This window comes from Haemaphysalis longicornis, unplaced genomic scaffold (genome assembly GCF_048455015.1).
Source record: "Haemaphysalis longicornis isolate Haplotype H1 unplaced genomic scaffold, Haemaphysalis longicornis Haplotype H1 scaffold_5, whole genome shotgun sequence".
Taxonomy (NCBI): Eukaryota; Metazoa; Arthropoda; class Arachnida; order Ixodida; family Ixodidae; genus Haemaphysalis; species Haemaphysalis longicornis.
The window spans coordinates 33,137,268-33,160,148 of record NW_027526385.1 but is presented as its reverse complement, the minus strand read 5'-3'; the positions used below and the strand labels follow the sequence as shown (position 1 = coordinate 33,160,148).

The 22,881-nt window shown below is 46.5% G+C and overlaps 1 protein-coding gene across 2 annotated transcripts in view; it reads left to right on the top strand.

Moving 5' to 3' along the window:
* LOC144138040 (fatty acid synthase-like) overlaps window positions 1–22,274 on the top strand; it is a 115,527-nt gene extending 93,253 nt beyond the window's left edge. For both annotated transcript variants that reach the window (XM_077670095.1, XM_077670096.1), the window contains exons 21-29: window positions 510–871; window positions 2,039–2,392; window positions 4,683–4,926; window positions 6,621–6,857; window positions 9,015–9,236; window positions 12,153–12,397; window positions 14,252–14,515; window positions 19,648–19,905; window positions 20,905–22,274. In XM_077670095.1, coding sequence (XP_077526221.1) covers window positions 510–871; window positions 2,039–2,392; window positions 4,683–4,926; window positions 6,621–6,857; window positions 9,015–9,236; window positions 12,153–12,397; window positions 14,252–14,515; window positions 19,648–19,905; window positions 20,905–21,018 — 2,300 coding nt within the window. In that variant the 3' untranslated portion in view covers window positions 21,019–22,274. The remainder of the gene's footprint in view (window positions 1–509; window positions 872–2,038; window positions 2,393–4,682; window positions 4,927–6,620; window positions 6,858–9,014; window positions 9,237–12,152; window positions 12,398–14,251; window positions 14,516–19,647; window positions 19,906–20,904) is intronic.
* Window positions 22,275–22,881: the final 607 nt, after the last annotated feature.

Genomic DNA, 22,881 nt, shown 5'->3' with positions numbered 1-22,881 from the left:
TCTACGGGAGCTTGCCAATATGTACGTTTTGTTTGTATAGAATCGAAACCTATCATGCCATGGTTTCCAACCTCCTCATCAGATAAAAATGACATGCAAACAGAACTCTGTCTTGAGGCCTCCTCGGTTATAGAATAAATGCGCTATATTTTCCAATAAGCTTCGGTAAACCACGATAAAATGTATGTGTTGTGGGTGAAGAAGAGGGAGGCACTAAGTGTACCTAGCAGTCACGTGGCAGTGAGAATGGATGGTATTCTATTGACATTAGACAAAATACATTGTAAACGTATGCCGACTGAGATAAGCTGCTATAAGTGTCCCATTTGCAGTGGAACCTGCGCCTTCAGATTTGCCTATAGCTTGTTGTCGCTTGCCTTCTACTCTCGAGCTGTGGACCTTGTGCTGAACTTGCTCAGGTTAACGTGGATAAGCAGTGCGTTTGCAGCATAAAAGGAGTGTCTTCAGATTTAAGTGTAGCTCGTTGTCGCTTGCCTCGCACTCTCCAGGTGTGGACCTCGTGCTGAACTCGCTTGCTGAAGAGAAGCTTCAGGCTAGTGTCCGTTGTCTGGCTGCCCACGGTCGCTTCCTGGAGATCGGCAAGTTCGACCTGTCCAAGAACTCCCCGCTTGGCATGTCCGTGTTCCTCAAGAACGTCACCTTCCACGGTATCCTGCTGGACGCGCTCTTCAGCGAAGACGGCGGTGGCTTCGTTGCCGCGGAAAGGCGCCGGGTTGCCCAGCTCGTTCGCGATGGGATCGCGAAGGGAGTCGTGCGGCCCTTGGACGTGATCCGCTTCAAGCGGGACCAAGTGGAGGAGGCCTTCCGGTTCATGGCCTCGGGAAAGCACATCGGCAAAGTCGTGCTCGAAGTAAGTCTTGTAGAGTAAGGTCTCAATCGTTTCGTGCAAACGTTCGAGTCTTGAACTTAGCACACGAATAGAACGCGCTCACACAGTATAGGTTGTGTGGGAAGACTCTGTAAATCGCTTAAATCACTAAGGATCTGTAATGCATTCTCCAGTGCCTGTCACGGGGTTTAGCACAACTGGTCTGAACGGCATTCGCTAGGAATCGATACAACGGGCGGCGACCTCAGCCACATTTTTCTCTTGATTACGTTTAGTACGTTACAAAAGTGGCAAGGTTCCGACAGAAAAGATTACAGGTTATTCACTGCCAAAAAACATCCATTGTCACGAGGAACGCTGTTCTGCACTATGAGGTGGAGGCAAAACACAGGGGTTTTATGTTGGGTGAAGACAACACTTATTGTTGTTGATGAGCTTTGCTAAAACATTCCCAAAGTCCGGGGGCGTCGAGATAAAAAATAGAGAAGTTAACCCGGCAGACATGAGGACCTGACAGATGTGAGCCACCAAATTCTGCTACCAGGCAACACTGGCTTTCTTAAAAAAAAAGGGATGGGGTGTGATGCAGCGATTCCGGTGGGACATGCGGGGGTGTAATACTGAAACAGCGCACGCGCGGGAAGGGAGTGCGCTTAGAAGGTGGAAGTGGGCATACTAGGCAAAATATTTCCCTTGGACAACACTGTGCTCGTTTAGGCTTAGGGTTCTGTAGAAGTCTAATGCGCTTTCTGAAATTACGCCTTTGGTGAGGTTCGATCAATATAACTGAAACAGCCAGATCTCAATATGAGACGTGATAAGCAAGTTTAGATGCAATATCAAATTTATGAACTTACTGGCTGCACGAAGGTCGCTCCTACTATATGTGCTAAAAGCCGGCAGCTTATAAGATGTCATACAGGTTGTGCATTAGAAATCTCAATGCCAGAGGGGTTAGTTATTGAGGAAAGATGTAGCGTATTCTATTGCTCATAGTTGTAAACAGCCTTTGAGGTTTTCGTGAATCTTTTCTTTCGGTAGAGTGGACGTTTTCGAAAGCTCTGGGAAAGTCAACGCTTGGATATCCAAAAAGTGCATGTCCTTGTTTTGTTGTTCACCCGCACGTCAGGTGACTTCGGATGATACTGTTACTAAAATATTTCACCTTCTGCCTTAATACGCGTACAGATCAGGCCGGAAGAAAATGAACGCAATGCAGTTACCCCTTCACCTATCATGGTAGACGCTGTGGTGCGCACTCGCTTTTTCGAGCACAAGACATACGTGATTACCGGAGGCTTGGGTGGCTTTGGCTTGGAGCTTGCCGAGTGGATGGTGGCTCGGGGATGCCGGAAGCTCCTCCTCAGCTCTCGGTCTGGAGTGAAGACGGGATACCAGCGGCTGTGCCTGCACCGATGGCGCAAGCTGGGTGCTACGGTTCTCGTCAGCAAGGCCGACGTCTCGACTGAGAACGGAGCGCGGGAGATCGTCGAGCAGGCGAAGCTTTTTGGGCCCGTCGGCGGGATCTTCAACCTCGCAATGGTGAGTTCTGCCGCTTCAATAAGCAAAAAAATATGCACCCCTACGTGTAATGACGACGATCGTTGAACGTGAAGCTTTCTCCTGGTGGATTCTGGGGTTGGCCAATCCCGCACTGCGAGCATGTGGTACTCTGGTGGTACGAGCCACTTTTCTAGAATACCCACAGCAACTCTCGGGAGGGCAATCCGTAGGCCTAACGTGTCGGGTTTGAAGTGTACGGAGCGAATCGGTACCTGTGCTGCTTGGCACTCGGTTGGACCATGTCGAAATGGAGCAATCGGATAGACGGCGGCTTCATAACCCTGGGTATCCAGGCTCGATTGCAGCCACGGGAAGCTTATTTCTCCCTCACTTCACCAACGATCATTCGTCAGCATCTGAAGAAGGTTGGCTTTTCTGCGCGGCCTCTTGACGTAAAACGGCGTCAGTGAGGACAATAAAGCTTTGCTATAAAAGCGGGGGGTGGGGGGGGGGGGGGGTTATTTGGATTTCTTCTTTGATCTGAGAATGCATGCGCATCACTTCACTGTAAATTGTAAAAGCATATGTGGGAGTGAAACGCGGCGTCGCGGCCAATGCAGTACCGCCATGCTATTTTGTCGATGCTTGATACAAGTTGGAGAACAAACTTCTGTGTTGGCATATGGTTGATCAGGTGCTACGGTATTTGTTAGAAAATATTGAAGGGCCTAAAGTGAATGGAGGTGGTTGGCCTTCTGATAACGGCCAGATAAACCAGTTATCCGTCTGATCAACACTGAATCGATAACAAGGGCGTGCCACATTAAAAGGACTCTGCAACACTTCCGATAAACGCTTTCAATCTTTTTTCTGCGTCTGGAAGCACTGCGGAATCTATTGTTATCGCCAGCAGAAGTGGCACTGTGTGAGTTGCTCTACGCAGCAGATCCGCTTTCTGTTTCTGCTTTGCTTTTGTGGCTTTCTTTTTAAAGTGGCTATCGAATGCGCTCATGGCTGAAACTGGATGAAAGTGGGCCAATAGCCGCTAGACCGCTGTAATGACGTAATTCCAGCGGTATGAGAACGCTAAGACTGGGAAGGAGAGATAAATCTTTTGAGCATGTTTCTAAGTTATGTAATGTGCACAGAGCCGTAAATTTCGGCTGAGGTACTTTGAAACACCCTAATCTAAGTACTGGATGTGTTGGTTGACTACGTTATGCAAGCATTTATGATTTCCAAGAAAAGTTGAAAAAGTGTTGCAGGGTCCTCGTAAGAATATTGTACGCACAGCAGACTTGTGGAGCGATTGCGAGTGATTGAATTAAGTTGCTCCTTTCTTCGCAAGCGTTCTTCGAGGCGTTGCTAGTTTCGTAATGCTTCGGAGATGTTTGCGGAAGGTTTGCTGTGTCACAAGTTTTCGAACAAAATTAGTGCATTCATTAAGCACACATCACACCCTGTTTGGGCGTCGGTGCAAAATATGGGAATAAATATCCCTGCTACTACTTGCTCACGCGACTCCGTAAAATCAGTCACAAGTATAGTACGTAAAGATAACCTTGAAAAGCTGTAAAAGAAGGTGAATATTCAATTTTAAATTATCGCTTGTATACCAGCTCCTGAATTTCCAGCAAATTATCTTCCTTGTGGCGACGTACCTACATTAAACATCTGCCTTTTTTACAAAACCACGAGTGCAAATAAAAAAACGCCTGTGGGATCTTTCTAAACAAGAAAATGATTCATGTTTTTGCCATGAATGCACTGTGTTAACTCCCCTTGCATTTGGTCGTCAGGAACGTGAAATTTGAATAATCTTAGCTGAACTTGGGGATATTGTAAATGGTGGGCAATAAAATAAGTAATAAAGCCCAATTATATCACTTATTAATCTTGATGTTTTGCGTACAGGAATGTCTGTCTTGAATACAAACACGAGATCAAAAATTGATTGATTGATTGTAGGGTTTAACGCGCCGACGCAACGCAGGCGATGAGGCGCGCCGTAGTGGAGGGCTCCGGATTAATTTCGACCACCTGGGGATCTTTACGTGCGCCGAAATCTCGCACACACGGGCGTTTTTGCTTTTCGCCTCCATCAGAAAAGCGGCCGCCGCGGCCGGGAATCGAACTCGCGACCTCGTGCTCAGCAGCGCAACGCCTTAGCCACTGAGCCACAGCGGCGGGTCAAGATCAAGAATTGCTTTGGGGTGCTAGGAATTTTTGTATAATTCGTTTTCAAAACTTGTTGCTCCTTTTGGCATGTCTGCGGGGTTTAAAGGAGGCACACTTGGAAAACCTAGCGGGTTCGGCCTTATATCTACAGGTGCTTCGAGACGCACTTCTGGAAAACCAGACGCCCGAAGCGTTCGATACCGTGTGCAAGCCCAAAATTGACGGTACCCTGCTCCTGGACGCGCTCTCCCGCAAGTTGTGCCCAGAGCTCGACCACTTCGTCGTATTTTCATCCGTGTCTTGTGGGCGCGGCAACGCCGGGCAAACGAACTACGGCTACGCCAACTCTACCATGGAACGCGTCTGTGAACGCCGTGTCGCGGAAGGGCTTCCAGGTGAGTCCTTGATAAGTGAGCTGATGATTTCGCCTTCATAAGAGCTTACAGAAGACATTAATTCATAGTTGCGACCCCGGGAGATAGTATTCTTGAATAATCTCTCGAGAAGCGCCCGCCCGCCCGCCCGGACGCACGCACGAACGTCTGCACATATGCAGGGTGATCAAAGTTAAGAGGACAGGTTTTTTAAAAATTAGGCACTTAGATTCACGTAAAGACCGTTCCTACATTGAGGTTATGCGCCCAGGGGGACGGAGAATGAGGTGGTAGTTATTGACTTCGTTGACCTAATTAGCTAAAATAAATAAGTTTTTACTGGCTGCGGTAAGCAGGCATGTTGGTATTGAAAAGTTACGCGGAATCGCGTTTCTACACGGTTTCCTTTGGCAGAATTCTTCTCGCGCATCCGTACTCCGAGGTATCGAATTACAAAATTTAAAGATACCCCGCAACACTTTCTTGAACTTTTTTTGAATTATTAAATGCTTGCAGAATATACCCACCCAACACATCAGAGTATTTAGATTAGGGGGTCGCAAAGTACCTCAGCCAAAAATTACTGCTTATGCTCATCAGATAACTGGGGAACTCGCTCAAACAATTTTTCTCTCTTTCCCAGTCTTAACGTTCGTCGACGGCCCTAATTACGTCACTGAGGCCATGTAGTGGCTGTTGGCCGGTTTTCCTTCAACTGCAGCAATGAACGCTTTTCGATAGCAACGTTAAAAATAAAGCCACGAAAACAAAGCCGAAACCGAATGCGTATCTGGTGCGGCGCGACGAGCAAATCACGCAGTGCCGCTCCATGCTGGCGATAACTGTAGCTTCCGCAGTGCTTCCAGACGCGAAAGAAAGGGTGAAAGCGTTCATCGAAAGTGTTGCAGGGTCCCTTTAATTGCCGTTCGCGAAATTACGCATGCAAGGCCGGAGCAGCGGAGACGGAGGAGTGAAGGTGTGTGCCGTGCCGCCTGGAGCGGCGGTGAGCCATCTAGCGGGCGACCTACGAACTATTGCACAGCTGCGCCTCTAGCGGTCGCCTCGAGAACTAGTGGACACGGCACGCCGAGGGACTTGCCCCGAGCAAGAGGAGCTTCGCCCCTAAAAAGAAAATCTGGCGATAAACACTCGTGGACAATGACCAGATAGGACGGATACAGGCACCCGTTTCTGTAGCATCTTGTCTTCGTCAAATCACGTTTTGTTTTCGTCAGCTACAAATTTCGCGGCGGCATATTACCCGCCCAGTCATACGTCCTTGGACTGCGACATGACCAACGTCAGTATACAATCACGCACTGGCTGCTGTTTCCCCGAACGCGGCTACCACAGGACAGGGAAGATTGCGGCTTCCTCGTAGCTCGTAGACACGTTAATGCATAGTGAAGAAAGCAAATCCCAAAAACTGCTTATAAATCAAATTGTCATGCCAAGCACAAGCCAAAAGGGGGGTCTTCCCATAAACCCCCATGACCACGCGGATTACCAGGCGCAGTTTCTTCTCTAGCATACTTATTAAGAAACTCTACGCCACTAGCAATGTCGGCAGAGGAGCGACTGCAGCACCACCGCAGCGACGCCCTCTTTCGTTCGTTCTCCCTTTTGTCGTTCCGAGAACGGCTCGACTGCAGAAGCGTTTGCCGACACGCCCCATAAGTTGTTAGCACAATAAGACCGCGCTTTTCTTGTCGCAGGCCTGGCCATTCAATGGGGTGCTATCGGCGACGTCGGCATTCTACGGGACACGATGGGCTCTGACGTGGTGGTGGGAGGCAGTGTACCGCAGCGAATAGCTTCCTGCATGTCGGTGTTGGACCGATTTCTATGCCAGAGTCACCCGGTCGTGTCCAGCTTCGTCAAGGCGGACCTCTCGGTCAAGACAGACAGCAAAGGGAAGCCGGACCTTGTCGCGGCTGTTGCGCACATACTTGGTGAGTACGAGTGATTGCAGTGGCTGAATAGGTGGTATGCAGTGAAAAGTTTAGCTGTTAATTTCTTCGCTTGGCAACACTGAAATGGCCACGGACATGGCCGAATCGCCACGGGCATTACGCGGCTTATGCCACTGCTCCCCCACGCCAAAGAAAAAAAAAATAACACCGGTATGCGTCGTCTGCTCCGTTTCAACCCGATTCTAAACGGTGGTGTCAACAGAGTTGTTATTAATCGCACTCACATTTTAGTCAAGGCATTACTTTGCGTTCGGCGGGCTAGAGCTTGGAATGTCCAACTCATATCATGCGCTTAGCACGGACAAGTACCGCCATCCCGCGGAGCCCGACGTAACCAGTGACGGCGTATTCACATGGTTGCTTGCATGCGTGCCTCGCTATTGAATACAGGCTATAGCTCCTTCTTTTTAGGGGCCACAACGTATATTAGATAAACGATTCTAGGTTATTATATTAGTTCAAGTGTCGCGTGTAGAAGCAAAAGTGTGATTCTATATTTGATAAGATATGCGAGCAGTCGAGCTGCTGCATGGGCCGCTGTATTCTCGGAGAACGTAGCTCAACTAACGCTACAAGAAACTGGAACAGGCAAGTATGACAATTTTTCAGAAAAAATGAATACTGTATAACTTGCACACAAAAACATTACATCCATAGATTGGGTTTTAACGGGAAGAATGTACAATGCGCCACACAATCGTACATAACAGCGATTTCAAATTCAACTATTTACGTCATGAAAACTGCCGACACAAACTCTTTAGAATGATGTGCGCGAAAGGGGCGGGCTAAGACTTCAGAACACCGTAGTAGTTTTCTTCAAATCCCTCTTTGCCGAGGCAGGATAAGGCTAAAAATACGAAAGCTGCAAGTATGTTTCTCTCTGTACGTGAAGCGTTTTACCGCGAAGGTTTATAGCCCTATGTCTGTTTCGTATGACTTGAAGCTAATTACTGATAACCTGCATTGACAGTTTTTTCAGTTAGGCGGGACGCATGTGTCTATCGGGGCATGAATTCGTTCGAGCGAAGAGAAAAGGCTATAGACAATAGTGCATTGCTACCTTGTAGTGCCTCTATTCTTTCTTCTCTCATTAATTAAATATGATATCTATGTCGTCAGCGGGTAATCGCAAACATATTTATAAGTTTTTCGCGACATGGAAATTTTAGAGGGACACAAAACACACAAGCACGTGCCTCCATCAGTAAATTGGAGCTCCGTTTTACAAAAACACCAACCGAAGCAGTAGCTGCCGCCAATGAACACAGGGAATACTAAAAGCGGGAAAAACACATATGGACACCCCCATTCTCTTTCTGCACTACAGTTTGTAACATCACGCATAGCGAATGCCAGGGGAAAATTAATGGGTGAATCTTGTCGATGTGGTTTTATGAAATGATCCCTCCAATCAGGGAGATGTACAGATAAAATAAGTGCCTGCGGGAACTTCTTCGGATCATGTACCTTTAGTGACAGACACCATTATCAAACCTTACTAAATAGGTTGCTTCACTACTGCCAGAAGGTTTTGTCGCAGTATCAGCTTCGTTGAAACGTTCCGCCTTGCAGTACAAGCTCTGCCAATAAAGGTCGCGTGGTGAACTGAGGTGAACATCCAGCGGCAATAGGGACATGGCGGCAGCAAACTGCATTTCAGACCCATTGCGCATGTATTGTAAACACTTTCGTTCAGGCACCTGCACCACATGGGAAGCTTTCACAAGAGCGACATAGATGAACGTGGCTTGATGGCAGGCTTTGCCTAGGCGCCGTCACAGCAGAATGGCTCCAAAATGCCATATTTTGATTGGCCTTCAATCTTTGCAACAAAAGGAAACAGCAACGAAAAAGGACTTTCAGAAAGATGATGACGATAGTGTAAGGTCAAAGCGGGTCTCATCCAGTGTAGTTTGTGACGTCCTCCTAAACGTCACAAAATAAAAAACAAATGGCAGAGAGATATGTCATGCTAAATGCTTAATTTCTCAACAAACAAGGCATCGTTGGACGCGGAACAAAATCCGACAGAATTACGCAATGCGTGATCTTTCAGTTAAAACAAAGGGTTATTCATTTGGTGTCACTTTAAACAGGTTCGCTGCTTCTGTGATTTCACCTGTGATGTTGCAGGCGTGAAAGACCCATCTGGCCTCAACCCTAACATGAAGCTTGGTGACCTCGGCATGGACTCTCTTATGGGAGTCGAGGTAAAGCAGACCATCGAGCGTGACTACGACTTGTCACTAAGCATGCAGGAGGTCCGCCAACTCACCATGAACCGGCTTCGGGAGATCAGTGGAGAAATCGGCAGAACATCCAGTGAAGGTGCTGTTGCGCCCGAGGAAAAGAAAGGTGAGCTGCTTCCGCACAAATCTGGCCGTGTGGGACTACGGGCATTACATGACGTGTGCATGGGTGACGCGAGTGGCAGGGGAAGGATAGGAAAAGGGCACATCACTGTCTTGTGATGAAGAGACCCGGAGAAGTGGCGACGGCAATTATTCTGCAGGGCCATGGCGACTGGGAAAAATTTCTTTAATTATCTGTTCCTGAATACCTGACTTCAGAAACTTGCTTTCTCCAACTGCCATTCGACTGTTTTGCAATCAGTTATGCGAAATTGTGTGCCTTGCAAGTGGGCATTGAAACTTATGAAAGGTATCCGCAAGCTCTCTTTGTAAAACAGAATGACTGTAACAGTAAATTGACCAAATTATCCAAGCCATTTGGCGTGATGTCAAAGCAACATCACGCTCGGCTGCGTAGAGAGCGGGAGCGATGAAGTCTAACAATATTCGCCATTTTACGGATAGGAGCCAACTATACTGAGTAGTTTTGACGCAATGCTAGTGCAGGCAAACCTCGTTAATACGTACCCACCTAATCTGTAATTGCAGTTTAAATGTAGTTGCGAAGATTCCCCCGCCAAGCCCCAATTTAACCTCATGTAATGGTTGCGCGTTTAAACCATAGCCGCTTACTGCGCATCAAGCGGTCAGTACGTACTATTTTCTTTTTTGTTCTACTTGCACAGACACAAAATTGGCGAAATCTTATATGTGCAGACGTTTCATGCTTGAGTTGCGACGCGCTGACGACAGTTGCCAACGATAGTGACGTTAAAACAATGTCACCATGACGCATTTTTTCCTCATACATCTTTTGCCGATTGCAGCGCACAAATCGGACCTTCGAGATCAGCGCACCTTCGAGATTAGCTTCCAATATCACGAAGAAGCTGCCGGGGGGGGGGGGGTGCGAATTCACTCTTGCCGTCGCATCCAATCGAATCCATTCAAGAAGTAACCGCGCAGAAGCGCATTTTAACCCGAAAGTGGTTTATTTCCGGATACACGAAGATTTCGCCGACGTCATATCCGTCACGGAAGGGACGCCAGTACAACGAAGCAAGCGGCCTGTAAAGTGTGCACCCCTGCCCACAGGGGCTTCTTGCGGGGAAGCAACCTTTAGTACTAAGGAGTACTTTATACTTAGGGTTGTTTGTTTCCAGATTTTATATTTTAAATTTTAACACGAAAGTGTTTTATGCCGCGATGCCCCAAGATTCTACTGACGTCATATCCGTCACGGAAATGACGCCAGTACACCTTTGCCGAAGCGACCCGCCAGCAGGGCGCCACTCGCTATGCACACCCACAAGACAGCCGCCGACCCGCAAATAATGCTCATCTGCAGATTTCACGGCACATTTCACTTCCATATTTCATCGATTCCTATGACAGAGAAATCAACCAGTTTTTTTGCCTTCATTCCGCCACTGTGTTTGCGGTCGTGTTCCGGGTGTAGCGCTCGACGGCCTCTGCTGCGGCGTGTCGGGTCCTTTGTCTCTTTTTTCTTGTTACGTGTGTGCCTGATGTGCAAACTGGCTCGAGCCCTTACCGACTTCGAAGATGCCGCCATCGCGGCGAGGCCATCGCGGTGGCAAGCGAAGATGGATTTTTTGCTGCCTAGCCGCAAATAAAGCCTGTCGGAGTGTGTGTGCCTGTTTGAGAGCAATGTGTCGTAGTTGTTTTCCAGCCTCTAAAGCGCCGCTAAACTGGTGTTGGTGGCTAATCCGTACATCGTTTAGTGCGTATCTAAACGTTTTTCCTTGCCGATTACGTTTTAACGGGGTTTGACGTATTTAAGAAACGCAAACTATCCAAAATCACGTTATTGGCTCCGGATAAACACATCAGCTTTGGTTTTCGTCGCTGCAGCCTTGAGGAGCATACAGCTCAAGCGCGCAGGAACATTTTTCGTAAAGAGCCTTGCATGACATCCCAGCCTCACGCTGTACATAATGAGTAATGAAGCCTGGAGATAATGAATGATGCACTGTGACCCTCTACGACTTGACAGAGGAGAGAAACGTCGATCTCTTTTTGCAAGAGCGACAATGGAGTGACAAGAAACTGCTGCCCACTCCCGCCAGAAGAGAGTTCAAGGTTGTGTGTAGACAGACAGACAGACAGACAGACAGACAGACAGACAGACAGACAGACAGATAGATGGATAGACGGATAGACGGATGGCTGGACGGATAGACGGATGGATGGACGGATAGACGGATAGACGGTTAGGCGGATAGACGGATAAATGGATAGGTGGATAGGTGGATAGGTGGATAGATAGATAGATAGATAGACAGACAGACAGACAGACAGACAGACAGACAGACAGACAGACAGACAGACAGACAGACAGACAGACAGACAGACAGACAGACAGACAGATAGATAGATAGATAGATAGATAGATAGATAGATAGATAGATAGATAGATAGATAGATAGATAGATAGATAGATAGATAGATAGATAGATAGATAGATAGATAGATAGATAGATAGATAGATAGATAGATAGATAGATAGATAGATAGATAGGAAAACACAGAAAGGTTTGCCGATATAAATTCGCTCACATGCTTCTCTTCAGGGAAGGGGGACAGGGAAAAAGGCTGTGTAATTACGTCCGTGCTGGTTTCCGTTTTTTCTGAATGAACCTTTCGTCATACTCAAGGTTGTCACATGCGCCAGCGCCTGTGTTGTCTATTTTTCCGGTGTCCCGGTCATTTTATCCCTGTTCTGCAATAGAACAATGCCAAGTACTTCGGCTTTAGTACTGAAATACTCAAAAGTTCTGACCGGTTCCTTTGATGGTGGAAATTACCTTGACTGGTTTCGTTTGCTCCTTGTCTGCCAGCAGGACCTCCTTACAGAGAGCCTAACTGACGCTCCCCATTTTCGCACTTTTTCTCCTGGCAGAGCTCGGGGCTACTGCGGCTATTCCGAGGATGGTGCTTGTGGAGAAACTTATCTGCGACCGCGTCCTGGTGGAGATGAACGGTCTCCAGGGGCCCTCCCCTGTGTTCATTGTGCACCAAATTCAAGGCCACGTGTGCGCCCTTTCCGAGTTGGCTAAACAACTGCCAGTGCGCGCAGTTGGTGTGCAGTGGACGCCCGAAATTCTTACGACAAGCATCGAAGAGATGGCGTCGAAATACATGAAGGTATTGTTATTCACAATTGTTGGAAGTCTCAAAGAGGGGAATAGCTCAACACAGACAAAACACACGAAGAAAGTGACAACCACGAGCTCTGTTCCTCTCTTTGTAATTATGCAGCAACTCGCCCAAGCCTTCATTATTGGAAGTCTCGCACACTTTGAGCGGAGCGTAGTAGCGGGATGGCCACTGTGTCAGCTGAAAAATAATGAAACAATGAACAAAGAGAACAAATTGAAATTTTGTTATATCACTGTGCTGGTTATGCGGTCAATTTGATCTTAACGAGGAGAAGGAACAAGACCCTTATACCTGCTTGCACGCGGCTGTCTTCAGTACAATGACATTTTATGGTGTATGCATTACTCGACAAGAACACTATTGAGACAACTGCTATGCCCTTTATCTGCGCAAAAAAATATGCGCCATTGGGGAAATGATTGGTGCAATTAAAGACTGCTTACCCACGTCCTGAATATTCTCATCCGGTAGTTTGTACGACATTTCTAATGTTTAATTAAGCATTTTTAGGTGACTCTCCGGAAAATCTGTCCCCCCGTGCGTTCGTAATGCGTGACACAATACACCCGTTAGGTATACACGAGCCGTATATGGGTATTTCAAGGATGCCCAATTGGCTGTTCGTACTAAAAGAACCTGTAATGTAGGCCCCGAGGCCCCCAGGCCTAAGATACGCATACGTCTATGTTAGGACATATGCACCTAGAGGCAGTGGCGTAGCCGGAAATATTTTTTTTGTTGGTGTTGTACATCGCCAATAAAAATATAAAAAGAAAAGGAGCCTGCACTCTCACGATATCTGAGTCATTATTTTGCTTAAATAAAGCCGAACGATTAGCTGTTTTGTTCACAATAACGTTTACATAAAAATACCAGTAGGACCGGAATCCAACGAGTAACTTTCATAAAAAACACCGATTTTTTCACACACAGAAAAACTCTCGTACGAAAAAAAGTCGTGGTTTTTAGAACAGATACGTTTTGTAAAGAAATCCGCGCTCCTCTTATTTTGTTGTTAAATTTGAATATATTGATGCGGTGTGCAATAAATATGGAGAAAAAGAAAAGGCCAGTGGGAAGTAGAAGGGAAATGCAGCCCACATAACATTTGGGGGGTGTTCTGACACCGGAATATCACCCTGCCTACCCCCCTGCCTAGAGGCAATGCCCACTTAGGTGTTTCCCCCAAAATATTTGAATTTGCACTAGGGATGCGGAGTAAGAACTAAGAGCATTTCAAACACTGGATTTGTGATAGCGTGAGAAAACATTCCAGGCCAGAACGGTTTAAACTGGCAGCAAATAGAGGCGCATGAAGTATTTGGCCTTTGCTTCTTGGAGGAACATTAGCAGGCGGGTGCTCAAGGTGGTACCAATTCACGAGGCAAAGTTTATCCCCCACTGTTAATAAAACAGGTTGTGAAAAATAGTAACGGCCGTATTTACTAACTCCTTACGAACCTTACTGCCCCGCGGTATGGTACGTTAACTCTGACACTAGCAACTGCATGGTTAGAAAATTAAATCGGTGCAGGAAGTAGCATGCACTAGATTAAGGTCGGGTTTATGACTAAATTATGCATGACCAGTTAGTAAATGACTGTAGCTCAGAAGGGTGTTATCGCTAGGACTGTACTCGTGAAGATAGTGGTGCTTACTGCCTGCTTCAGTAAGTAACCCTGACTAGTGCCGCGTTTACTGCCTGCAGTTACAAAGTAACCAGTGTATACTGGGACAAATAACTTGTTAGTGTTCTGTTAGTGAATGCCACATTTTTTTTAAGAGCGCCTCGTTAAGCCTAACTCAAGGGCTCGTCCTACCCGCCTTTCTCCTATTTAGAGACTGGTCGAGGTGCAGGCGAAGGGCCCATACCACCTGGTGGGGTACTCTTTCGGTGCGGCGGTTGCCTTCGAAATCGCCACGCAACTACAGGCCACTGGAGCCTCCGTGGCTAGCCTGACCCTCTTGGACGGTGCGCCTAAGTACCTGGCCGCCAATTCACACCAAATACGGTCTATGTTTGGTGCGGGCACGAAGGAGGAGGAAGAGACTGCCCTCTTCTGCTCTTTCCTCATACAGTACATCGACATCGACGTCTTGGAGGTGCGTAGACGTCCCCTGTGTTGGCACCACCGGTGGCGCATTGACAAACCATATTGAGTAGGGACTCCCACGTGGCCACAACGCGTGGCGCCATCTATAGGCTCGTTTGAGCATATATGCCCGTGACTTTTTATATTTTGTTTAAACGCCATCGGGCTGTCTCGTTTTGTGATATACGGGTTCCACAATAAAAAAAAAAAACCCAGGCCATCTCCACTAACGTGAAGGGGCGAATAATGCAGTGTATAAGTGTATTCTCGGCGCCTTGGCGTGTTTGCCCACGGAGATGGAACCGTTGGGAGGTAGAGGTATACAGCTTTGTTTTAAAAGTCTCGTCTTTGAAGCGTGAAGCTCTCTAGCGTGAGGCGTAAACGAGTGTCCCGGTGTTTTAGTACCGTAATTAGATGAGACGACGCTTACGACGACCACATGAGACGCCGACAGCCCCAGCCCCTATTGGGCTTCGCCCCTAAAAAAATCCGTTTCTGGCTATCACTCACATCAGTCAGCTTCAAATCCTACATGTGTGATTTTTATATTTTGTTTAATTAAAGGCCGTCGGACTCTCTCGTTTTGTGGTATAAAGGCTCCATTTCTGGCTATCACTCGCATGAGCCAGGTTCAAATCCTTCAGGAGCCGTTTTTTTTTCATTTTAATTGGTTGGTTTACCTGAAACACATTTCTTGTTATCACGCGCGGCATCTTTTATGGCAGCTTTGTGCATTATGGAAAAAGAAACCAGGAGGTTTTGTTCCGCTCAGACCCGTCAAAATCTCGTCCGTCACTTGTTTTGTACTTTTCAGTGGCTTGGTTCCTTTAACGTAGGTTTGGGTTACTTCGTTACTTCTCTTGACGATTGTTGTACGTAGCGGGATTTTATCCGTGGTTACGTCGGTTTTGGTCCAGAATATTTAAATTTGTATTGTCATCTACCTTTCAGGTAGTTTTAACTGTACAAGCTAGCTATAGTGAGCGTACGGCATGATTGTTTTAGGGGCGAAGTACCTTAAGGCCGAGCCTTGTACGTCCGGCGTGTGTGCTCACGGCACAGCACCGTGTAAATCGAAACATCTGTGAACAAAAGGTTCACAAAAGGTTAACAAGAACAAAATAAAATACTCACGAAAGGTTACACAGAGAGGGAGAGTGGTCCTGGAGAGCCGTGCTGCGCATGCGCGAGGAGCATTGGATTGGATCGGATTGATTTGGATTGGATTGAAATTGATTGGATTAAGTTAACTTGAATTTATTGGATTGGAAATCATTTTAGCAGCAATAAGCACTCTCACGGCTGATTTACGGTAAGAGCGATCCCCAGTGCTTCGCCCAATCGTCATGATTCAGTTTGTAGAGATGCATGAATATTGCTACTGTGGTTTATTTTCCCCGTTTTAGGTAGATTTTGCGTATTAATATTTCGTTAGGATGCTTTTCACCTGCAATAATTAGGTTCCGGCTGCGAAGCGGGCCCTAAGTAGACGCGGTCCCCTACGGGATATGGTTTGTGAATACGCCCACAAGTCAGCCACCAAGAACGCCACCGTTGGGAGCGTCGCTTGCTGGCTGGTCGCAACTTTCTCGCTGAGCAAGGTTTATGATGCGTGGCTTGTATAATTGCGTTATTTGCCGCTGAACACGCTATCTGTTTGTTTGTTCACAAACCCGCAGTACGTAACAGTACGGGAATGTGCAAATGGTGATTTGCACACTCTTTATGCAAGTTTTGTAGAGAGCGCGTCAGGCTTGACTATATAGCGCAAGCGAGTACGCCGCTGCGGAACATGCTGGTGATATGTGTTTGGTGGCTACTGGCTACTGGGTTGGAGATAGCAGTCTTTTGCGCGTTCGCGTATCTCGGACAGTGTCGGGCCGGTTGTCGTCTCGCATGGGCTTGTCTAATATGCAGACCCACCACCCACGGGAGGCGCTTCTATTCCGCAGCGCCAGCGGGCGATCGGCTCGTCGTTTCACGTGGTGAAGTATCACCGTAGGCAGTTAGGAATCAGAGGAAATGTTCGACGGAAAGCGCTGCTAGCCATTCTTGATGCGTGCTTTTATTTTGATACGTCTGCGATTGGGAAAATTAGCACAAGTCGTTTTGTGCGATTGCGTAACTGCCTGCGATGGTATTGCACGGGTTGAACGGCGCGGTTATCCCCCGTGTCACCGCTAACGGCTGGCACTGCGAAAGAGATGCGCCCCTCGTGGGTGGCGGAGTCTGTAAATTGGGCGGGCCCATGTGAAGTGACGACGGGCCCTACGTTGCCCGAGGTCTGCGCACGCGCAATGGCCAGCTATCTCGAAGCCCGCAGCCACCAGGAGATGTCGCCATCATGCTCATCGAGAGTTGTGCGCTCGTTTGCCGCTTCACACGCACTGTACAGGTGTTTGTAACATGTAAATTTTAGCGCGATAGCGTTATTAGGATCATTTTTAAAATTTGCCGTGCCGGCTAGCCGTCAGCTTTTAGCTGTGCCTATGAAAGTGTCCACGGAAGTACGTCATTGGTGGTAACAGGAAACTACAACTGAGGTAGCCAGATATGAGGGCTCACCGAAACCGGAAGTACAGAGCAGCGCCGTTTTGATGGTGGAAAGGAGGAGAATTATACTACGGCTAGTCAAAAAAAAAAAAAATGATACGCGATTTGGCTGGCCCCACGCCTGTGCAGTAAGATTCGTTCTACGTGCCTTGTGTAGTCGCATGCTGGGCAGACACGGTATCCATCCGTGCCGCAACTTACTCCCCCCCTCCCCCCACCCCTCCACCGGAGCACCTCTCCGATAACCAAATGATGCCGCCACCAACACTGTGTCACCTAGTTGAAAGGGGCGAGAGATTAACGCCAGGTTCTTAAAAACCAATGAGAGCATATGTCATATACAGAAATAAACCAAAATGTGTCCCAATAACGAATAAAAGCGAGTATATGGCGTCTAATTTCAAAAATCTTAAAATAACTTTCCGAATTTTCCGTGGCCCTGTCACTATCGCGAGCTCAGTTCGGTAAACTGTGAATGGCGCCACGCGGTAAATTAAGCAAAACCCCTAAAATAGGTCACCATGCATGCGATCCAAGAGAAAAGTCCCGTAAGAATCCTTGGCATGACCCTACAGAGAACATGCAGAGCCCATCTCACAATCGCGACAATATAGGAACCTTTGACCATCTGGCCCACAGTGTTGAACGCCTTTACAGGGGAAGAGCGTGAATCGAAGGAATGATAAAACTTACAAAGGCACTGATCATGAGCCCGACATTGTACACCCTGCCGTACAAGATACATTCGTGCACTGAAGGAGGCCAAATAAACACAATCATCAGGGCAGTATATAGGCAGGCCTCACCCTCTCAACGTTTACGGTCAGAGGAAGGCTCTTTGTATTGTGTATTGCAATACTTTTAAAGAAACCAGAGAGGCCACTGTCCTAGCGCAAAACGAGCGTCTGGGAAAAACAAAATTTGGACCAGTCACTCTATCTAATGTAGGCATACCTCCAGGGAAAGGACGGCTGGATGCCACGACGCATGTGTTAAAAGCTTCCCCTACCGAAAAACATAGATCCAAATAAAACTAAGGAGTGGTGACAACCAGGGATCACATTACTTCGACAAAAGTTCACAAACCATGAATACGCAGTATGCGCGGACGCCGGGGTGTCCGAAAGTACGAAGACAACAATTATGGCAGTGGAGTATACCATGGCAATTGCTGGACTCCATTACCCTCCCACACAAAGAAACGGAAATAGCGAAAATTGGAGCCACCCCCTTGGCGATTCGTGTGGCAGAACTATGAAATTGATGCTTAAACATCATTACACACGCTTAAAAGTCCACAGTCTCTTCGCTGCAGGCACTGTGCCTAAACAATTTAGAAAGATTCTCCAATGCACAATGAAGAAAGTTAACACCACATTCTGGAACGATAGGAGGCAGCCTATCAAGATCCACGCGAACTCGCATACCATGCTTCTTGTTGGCCACGACTACCACACCGCCTTCCCCGAGAAATAAGGAAAACGTCTCCTTATCCTACGCCTAGGAACAGCAACCCTCCCCATGCCACACATGATTCTCAGCACCGATGAACTGCAAATTCCTCGCAGGATACGCACCAGCACATATAGCCACCACAAACCCTGATCGGCTAAGAATGTTGGGAGAAGACGTCCGACATTATCTTAAAGCTGTGCAAAATACCAGGAAATACCCACTCTTTTCTGCGACATTTGGGCATATCTAGGGATGTGCTCAGGGGTAAAAAACTAAAACATTACTTACTCCTTCTATATCGACCCATCGAAGAATGTCCTGCTCAACTTGTAACCTCAAAATTAGCGTGAGCTGATTCTAGGGCCCAGGACCTCGGCTTCAACCCTTGAGGCCTACCGTTTCATGATCCATTTTCGCAAAATTTCACTAACTCTCATTGAACAAAGATCGCTCTCTCTCTCCATCTCTGTGTTATAAAAAAACCAAATGTTTAGCCAGGCCACGACGCTGGAGAATCAATACTTTTAAACACTGACACTGTAGTCTTCTCGCTCAAACTGACCAAAACCCGCAGTCGCAACTTTTCACGCCCACATCTTAAGAGGGCCATGCAGACAAAATACAGCTTTTGTTTTATTCGAAAGAGTTCGTGTTTTATAGTGCCCCCAGCGCTTGTCCCGCAGCAAGCGATGCAGTATTTCCTGAAAAATTAATCAATTTAGGTTAAAAGTTTGATTCTTCCGCCAAATCGTGTGTTTTGGCTGGGGAATATGCCTAAATATACATTTACCGCCCTGGTGAAAAGTAGTAAGAATAAGTATTCATGGGTCTAAATGACATTTTGCTTTAGTCCGACTTGCTACTCTTGGGTGATTTAGGTAAGCCTTTCGAAGTTACCAAACTGGCTCCAGCCGTGGAATAGCCATTGAAAAAATCTTTCGAAAAAAAAGTCGCAGACAATTGTTCCAATTTCCCACGAAAACACGGCATTGCAATGCTTTCGCTCCACTCGTTAATAAATTGAGAAGGTGGCGAGACAATGGGGCTCGCAAAAAAGAATGAAACCGAGAAGGGATGCAGTATTAAGGATACGAAAGTTTCCATTTATTTCAAATTTTGCCGGCTTTTTCGCAGGTCCGCAAACAACTGAGTCAGTATCCGAACTGGGAGGCCAAGCAGGAAGCGGTCACCGACATCCTTCTCAAAGCCTCTCCAGATGTGAGGCCCAGCCGAGAAGACGTGGCCACTGCCACGCAGGTCTTTTACGATTTCATCAGGGCGAGCGAAGCCTATTGTCCACGGGAAAAATACCATGGCGACATCGTGCTGGTCAAAGCGTCCAGGCCCCAAAGCACGGCACGGGACCTGCCACCCGACTACGGTCTGTCGGAGGTGAGCAAATGCCTAAAAAGTGCAGTCGGATACTCTCAGCATATTTAAACAGGGAAGAAAAAGCGACGCATAGCAAGAGCTGCAATTTCATGCTCGGCAGCTTTAGCCGGAAAAGTACGCCTTGCTGGTTCCTAGTGGGACCGTTACATCAAGATCATCATTCGCCTATAGCAATCCTATGGCTCGAATGGAAGAGGAACAAAATATTTTGTTGCGTTCGCCGAAATTTCTGTTTATTTTGATTCCATAAGGAGGTGACCATGTAGTTTAACTTGATGGCTCACATTTGTCGGAAACACCACGGAACCATCCTCTAGGCGTGAAACTACTCATAGAAATAATTTACGAGACCCGAGCCATGCATTATACCTTAACAAACAGTCGAGCACTTTGAAGTGAACAACAGAGAAATCCGTGTAGGATGTAAAAATATCCCATGTGAGAAATGTGGCTTACATTTGTCTGAAACACACCGGGACCATCCTCTAGGCGTGAAACTACCCACAGAAGTTATTTCCGCGACCCGAGCCATGCATTATACCTAGAAAAACAGTCGAGCGCTTTGAAGTGATTAACAGAGAAATTAGTGTAGGATGTAAAAATATACCATGTTGGAAATGAAATCATGAAGTGATAAAGTAATGTTCACTATAAAATGAATTCACAATATATTATGACAAAATATTACAATACGATGGTGGTGAGCCGTTGTGTTTTCTTCAGAGGGAGATTATGCCTGCATTTGTCATCGTCACAAACATATAAGACTTTATCCTGTCTTTTGCTCAAAACAAAATAGTCATATTCTAGATGGTAAGGGATGTTCGTTTTGTAGGCAACAGCTTCTAAAATAGAAGTCTGAGTACAGACAACCCAGTAGCTACATTTCTAAGTACATGCTTGTTGTGTTGAGGGGTAGAATGCGGTGGGTAGAATGCGGTGGGGATAACATTTTCCGGCGCTTATTCCGGCCTTTTCCCATCTACTGTTTTGTTTCAGTGCTGTGACGGCAAGATTGAAGTCAAGGTGGTGGACGGTCTTCACGAAAACTTCATCTTAGGCGAAGGAGCCCGCCGGTGTGCTTCCATAATCGGCGACCAATTGAAAAAGTGATGCTTGGTTTTCGATTTGTCGGGAATTGAAAGAAAAAGAAGAAATATCAACGTTTGTTACTTTGGGGGAAATCATACTTTGGTATGGCGCAATGTTTGTCGTCTTTATCACACCATCGTCGTTGCGCCTGTAGAATACGCAGTTGTTTTAAACTTCTACCTTTGTTATACCATCAGTGGCACCATCTGTCAATCTCAACTTCGGCAGAGATGGACTGGACCTCTTCAGAAGACAGAAACAGACAGAAAAACTAAGTTTCGCACTACGACTCTATTTCTCCAAAATGGTACTACAGTGCATAGTATTGTAACGATCCTGTATTGATGTAAGAAGCCCAAGAAGGAACAACGTCTTATTGTTGCAGGAATATTTAATTTGCTTTGCGCCACGGTATGGAAACATCGTTGCAGTAAAACTGAGTTGCTGCCAGTTTAGACAACCAATATTGGAAACGCGATTTCAAGTTCAGACAATAACGATATCCCAGTAGGCGCAGACGGCAAAATGAGTACAAATCTACTTTTGACTTTCATACCCTCACCTCACGAACAACATATATATCTTGAACAAAGCTGGAACTTGCACAGTCACTGGCACAGATGGTGGTGTGGCAAAAACAGCTGCTGACTTTGCTTTTTATTCACAATGGGTCCACGTGTCCAACAATAATTAAGTACTTTGTGTAAGTTTACAATGTCAGTAGTTAGTGAAGTCGATCGTTTTTGGTGCGCGGCTTTGTACACGGTATGGTGTCCGTACATATCTGCGTTTAGCCTACCTAAATTCCAAATCTTCCCTCAAAGCAAACACAACCACATGAGCAAGGATTACCGGTGGACAGGGAGCTTTACGATAATATTTCTCAAACTGATCTGCGTGGATGAAAGGCCATCTGGTTTCTATTCGCGAAAGCGGGAGCGTTTTACTTACGGTTACATGGTTGTTGCTGACTGCCGTCATCGCATTGTATACGTCTAGATAGCAGCTAATCTACCCATGTATATTCCAAATGAACAATGAAACACGCATTACAATTTTCTTGGAAAGAAAAGTATCTCAAAATTGCCTATGGCACCAACACTAACGCTATGGTGTGCGTTGCTGTCTTACAGTGTAAAAACGCGTAGCGAACAAGACCTTATCATCTCTAGTGCTTGAACCTGCATTGACCAAGATGACACCTTTATGTTCTTCGACTTTCTTTGCTGAACATGTAAAAAAGTACCACAATAAAACTTAGAATATTATGACGTAAAGTGTGTCTTCAGTGTTTTTGCGAAATACAACAAAACTTTCAGTGTCTGATCAGCACAAAAATGACATTTATACGGCCCCATCGAATGCTCTTTCTTCAGAGATGTGAAACACGAAGAATTTTACCGAACAATATGCACGAGTATCTGATTGCCTGGCCAGTTTAATAAAGAGCCTGGTAAGGCCAACAAGAATTGTCAGACGTAGACGTCTTTATCTACAAAAGTCAAATCAGCGTTAAAGACCCTTGTGAAGAGTGCACGTATTTTTGGTATATAGCACTGATGGGAAAGCAACTCTGGTATTTCAGGCATGTGCTAGTATGCCCTTACCATGACGCAGGTGTCTGCAAAATTTATTCGGAAGAACTCATGGAGGTTTCGCCCTAGTTCAAAAAGCAAAATTGACGTGTAAACAAATGTAATTCTTCTAGGTTCGTTTGAGCAGTCGAGAAAATTTTAAAGGAAGTGGTATATGCATATTAGGGTGAGCTCAAAGCTGTAGCTATGACAGTAAAGACAAGTTGGCATCATTGAATAACCCACAGTATGACTGAGGGAATAACTGATTTACAGAATAATTTTTTCCCAGCGGCAACCACGAGGCTTA